This window comes from Podarcis raffonei, chromosome 5, assembly GCF_027172205.1.
Source record: "Podarcis raffonei isolate rPodRaf1 chromosome 5, rPodRaf1.pri, whole genome shotgun sequence".
Classification (NCBI taxonomy): Eukaryota; Metazoa; Chordata; class Lepidosauria; order Squamata; family Lacertidae; genus Podarcis; species Podarcis raffonei.
In genome coordinates this window covers 74,516,440-74,521,760 of record NC_070606.1, presented here as the reverse complement: position 1 = coordinate 74,521,760, position 5,321 = coordinate 74,516,440, and the positions used below count along the sequence as shown (strand labels likewise).

At 41.1% G+C, this 5,321-nt stretch overlaps 1 protein-coding gene across 1 annotated transcript in view; it reads right to left on the bottom strand.

Annotated features, from left to right (window-relative positions):
- Nucleotides 1–1,886: 1,886 nt before the first annotated feature.
- PLS1 (plastin 1) overlaps nt 1,887–5,321 on the bottom strand; it is a 52,995-nt gene continuing 49,560 nt past the window's right edge. The window contains exon 16 of the mRNA XM_053390179.1: nt 1,887–4,045. Within this exon, the coding sequence (XP_053246154.1) occupies nt 3,910–4,045 (136 nt within the window). The 3' untranslated portion in view covers nt 1,887–3,909. The remainder of the gene's footprint in view (nt 4,046–5,321) is intronic.

Genomic DNA, 5,321 nt, shown 5'->3' with positions numbered 1-5,321 from the left:
TCACGCTCCCCTTCCCTCACGCAGCAGCTGCAGCCGGGGAACCGCTGCCCGCCAGGCCGGCCAAGCGCGCCCCTCTGGCACGCAAGAGGCCGGAGAGCAGCCGAGCGGCGATGGAGATGTCAAAGCGGGAGGGAGAGATCTCCGCGCAGGCGCAGGGAGGCTCCGCGGTGGCCTAAGCAGCCGCGCGCTCTCTTCATTCGTGCCTCGTGAGGCAGCCGGGAAACATCAGCAGGCAGGGGAGGGGGCACAGAGCAAATATTCTCATCCCTCCTCCGCCGCATTTTAGACCATAGATACAGCTATAATTCAGGTCACTGGGAGGTATTTTGAAAGGAACTGCCGCAGGCCATTAAAATTCGATTGCATCGCATTGCGTTGCAATGCAATCCCCTTTTTTTTCCAAAAAGGTCAAGGTGGCAGACAAGAGTTCTCCTCCCCCATTGCATCCTCGCAACAATCCTGCGAGGGAGGTTAGGCTAGGTGAGTGGCTGGTCCCAGGTCACCCAGTGAGCTTCCTGCCCGAGTGGGGATTTGAACCCTAGCCTCCTAGGTCCAACGCTCGTCCCACTGGTTCTGTTTTCTAGAAACTTAACCTTGAATATGCTTAAGTGCAGGCATTTGAAGCTTGTTATCAATTGCAGGAGAAGTAACTTGCCAGGTTGGCCCAAGCCATTTTGCAGCCTATGGGTTTTTTTAGAAAAAGAACCTCAGTGAAATGTGGTTCAGTGTGTGAGCTGTGATGACCTGGGTTTGAATCCCTTCTCCCAAGAAAACACCAAAAGGATGAGGAGATACTTGTCTCCCAGCTTTCCTCCCTTTTTCCTGCTCCACATATTCACAATGTGATCTTTCCAGACCCCTCTATCTGTGGTCCTCTCAACTGGCAATGCTGAGGATTAAGCCCGGAACCTTGTGCACAGAATGTGGGATGCTCCCTTTTCCCCAGTTTTTAAGTTTGAGGAAGCGGTTCCAGTCTGTCCTTGCTATTTGCCCATGGCTGCTGGTGCCTCTTCCTTCCATGCTGACCACAGGAGAAAATCCCATCCGTTTTCAATGGATGCTGGTATTGGACAACAAGGAGAGGAAGAGGTAGAGGGAAACTGGGGGCTGGGAACTGTAGTTTGTTAAAGGTGCTGAGTTGTTAGAAGACCCCTACTCTCCTCACAGAGCTACAATTCCCATAATTCACTGTGAACAGGGATTGGGTTAAACCACTGTGAATTGTGGCTCTGTGATGGGAGCAGGAGTTTCCTAACAACTGTCAGCACCCTTAACTATGTTTTCTAGGATTCTTTGGGGAAGACATGACTGTTAAAAGTGGTTAAAAAATATACGGTGCTGATGTGGCCTCACTAGACTAAGGGCTTCTACAGGAGACTATAGCGTATACCTTGCTGGCTATATGGCTTTTAAAGATATGGGAGATTTGTCATATGCAACCCATCATAACATGCTCCTTTACATTAAGCTAACACTGGTTTGTATGGATAAATGTTCAGATACAGTCCTACACTCCTTGAAGATGAATGACCAATTCTTTATGAGCCAGGAGTGTGGTATGTGCCTACAGTAAACTGCCTCAAAGGTTTCGCCTCTTGGATGACAAAGCCAGCCACACTTTGAAACAACTGTAGTTATCTATAGCATCTCCTAACAACTCTCAGCGCCCTTAAACTACAGCTTGCAGAATTCTTTGAGGGAAGCCATAACTATCTAAAGTGGTATCACAGTGCTTTAAATGTATGGTGTGAATGTGCCCAAATAAGTGTGAATCTTTTTACCAATAGTCTGCAATAAGGAGCCAAGTTAATGCAACTTTCCTATGAGAAATCAGCAATAGGAAGTGCACACATATTAAAAACATTTATAAGAAAGCTCATCACATGTAAAGAGAGGCCTCAAACTGGACCTGTCATCTCTCTTTATTGCTTCTTAATATAACATTTTAGCTTGGATATTTTCTCATTGAAAGCCTTACTAAGTACATAATTTTCATTTTGCTTATTGTCCTTGTTATACTTGTGCTTAGTTTTATTCAATGCCACAAACCACAACCAATTGTTAATTTTTCTTTAACAAATTACTTTAAAAAATATGTTGAAGTTGTTTCAAATTACAAGCATTTCTACAGAACAATATTGACAAGAAGGGATGTTCAGTTTTAAAACAGAGAATCATAGAACTGTAGAATTGGAAGGGACCCCAAGGGTCATCTAATACAATCTCCTGCAATGCAACTCATTTAAATAAACAGCAAGTTCCATCTTTCAATACTACGTTTGCAAATCAATTTTATTTTTAAAATTTGCTTTAACCAGCTACACTTTCTACTAATCAAATTGACTAAGGGTGCAATGCTGTAATCAAGATGCAATGGTTAAGGAGCTACAGGATATGGCAGAAATGCCACCACTACACCATGATAACTCTATATCAGTTTATCTTCCCCATATTGTAAAAAGGGTATAGGCAGTGCTATTTTTCTAGAAAAAGAGGTGCCAGAACTCACCATGAACTCATCCCTTGTTCTCTTATAATGGCAACGGCGCCCACCTGAGAGGTGCCGGAACTAAGTTCCAGTAAGTTCCGGCTGAGAAAAAGCCCTGGGTATAGGGTTGTTGACTGTTCCCTAAATTTAACTGAACCTGCATGCTACACTAACATTAATACAGATGTCTTTTAAATACCGAAGTTTTGATACACAAAAACTACTGCTCAGGGACCACTGTAAATGTACTGGGTCTCATTATTTGACCAAATTTAAGGGATTAGAGAAGGGCTGATTCCACAGCAAATTCCCCTCATCCTTCTCTCACCAGTCAAAACCATGATTAAGGCCTACAATCAGCATTGGTCTCTTTATGAAGCCAGCTTCCAATTCTCGATTTCTAAATTCTAATTAACTGCAAACTCTGGTTAGTATTAATCATGTTTAACAAAGGAGGTTCTCATATAATTGTTAACCATGGCATAGACCTGCAGAGGACGAGTGAAGGGAGACTGTGCAGGAGAGGGGACGGATTTTGATAAGGGACGTCCCAGTCTCACATCTCAACCTTTGTATTTTAATGAAGGCCAAGGAACAGGGTGTTATAGCCACAGCTGCCTTCATTGTTTAGTATTTTTAATTTCCAAGTATAGTAATACATAAGAACCAGAACAGCCTAACCCTTCCCCCTTTCCCAAGATCTTACCTTGCAACTCCAGCAAATTAGATTCATCCACAACAATTAAAATGTACATCAATTAATCAACTAGAACTTTTGTTGATTGCTCTACTAACAGTGCAAGCCTAACCATGTCTACTCAGAAGTAAGCCCTAAATAATTCAATGGGACTTTAGGATTGCAGCCTAAATCAATTAGTACTCAGAACCTCAGAGTTTTTACTTAGAAGTCAGTCCCATTCAGTGCAATGAAAATTACTCCCTAGAAAGAATCCTTATGATCAGAAGCTTTTAATTTGCAGCCCAAATTCCAACAGGAGTTTGGGTAGTCCCTTATAATAAGGCAAGGACTTTCAAGGTCTTTCATGTGCAGACTACGCGTTAATAACACACTGACATAAAAACTTAATTTCACTGCAGTTCCTAAAATAGCACTTTAAAATTTTGATAATTTGTGCACTATGAAAACAGCATGTATCATATTCATTTAAAAAGGCTATATAACATTGTAATCTTATTGGTGATTACTGCATTACATTAGCTCACAAATTACTGATATATAAAACTTTTCAGATGAAACCTTAAATATAAACAATTCTTATATTAAATAGTCTCTCTATACATCTCCACATTGGTTTATATAAATTATCTCTGTTTTACAGCTACTAAATTCCATTAGTCTGTAAACAATGAGGCATTCATTGTGTATATCATGGCAGAAAACATTTGTAAAAAAATCTTCTTTATTTTATTTTGTTCAGTCCTCTTCCCATCAAGCAAGCAAAGACGGTCATCACCATTTTTGGCTTCACTTCTACCAAGTCATCCGGCAGGGCATATATACAAGCACCAATTTTCCGAGCAACTGATATAGCATATCTTGGAGAGAGAGAGAGAAAAAGTAGCATTGTTCATCTGGCATTGACTAATGAGATATAACAACCTTAGCCATTATTTTGTTCTAAAGATCTATTGCTTATCAAATTCAGGCTACACCAAACAATTAGCATATCCATTTCCCTTGCCTATAAACAATTTGCAGCCATAGATGTGAAACAAAATATTACACAACTGCTATTTACTTACTATAATTATTGTTCCACCTTCCGGTATAAAATTTACTGCAGGGGTGGGTGAACTGTGGTCCTCCAGATGTTGGCTTACAACTCCCATCATCCCTGATCATGGGCACCACTGGTTGGGGCATATGGGAAATGTAGTCCAACATCTGGAGTGTCGTGATGTGTAGTATAAAACTACTATACTCAAATAATAAAAGATAACATGATTGTTCTACCCGGACACTGAGGTCCAGAGCCGAGCGCCTTCTGGCGGTTCCCTCACTGCGAGAAGCCAAGTTACAGGAAACCAGGCAGAGGGCCTTCTCGGTAGTGGCACCCGCCCTGTGGAACACCAGATGTCAAAGAGAACAACAACCACCAGACTTTTAGAAGACATCTGAAGGCCTGTTTAGGGAAGCTTTTAATGTTTGATGCATTACTGTATTTTAATATTTTGTTGGAAGCCGCCCAGAGAGGCTGGGGAAGCCCAGCCAGATGGGCGGGGTATAAATAATAAATTATTATTATTATATTATTATTATAACATGCAGTAAAAGCCTAAACAATAAACAAACTAATAGCGTACTTAGAAAGTATAAAGAAAGTCTTAGCTTGCTTCCAGAAAGATAAAGACTCTCAAGGGCCAACTTTCATGAGAAAGAGCAGCATATTATTGAAACCATACCACTGAAAATAGAATTTTATGTGCTTAAAAAAAGTCAAAAGGTAAGATTTTTTGTGCGTGTCAGCATTTAAAAAAACTTTTAAGACAGTTCCTATGTGCAGCTTCCTATGACTGATTTAGAGCTGTGGCATTAAAGGGAAAGGCATTCAAAGAAAAAGGAAGAAATTAACATTGTATTTGAGCACTGGATTATGCCACCCATGAAAACTCTGGTATCCCCCTCTTTGGATGAGCAAGCAGCTTTATCTGAGCTGACAACAGTTCCAATATCATTTGTACATATAAAGCATGCTGAATCAGTGTTGCTAACACTTGATACATAACTCAGCAAAGAGAAGTGGGTTGACATGCACACAGTAACACTGTAATGATGATCTGGGCCCCACTGAAGAGGTTTGGGTGCATCTTT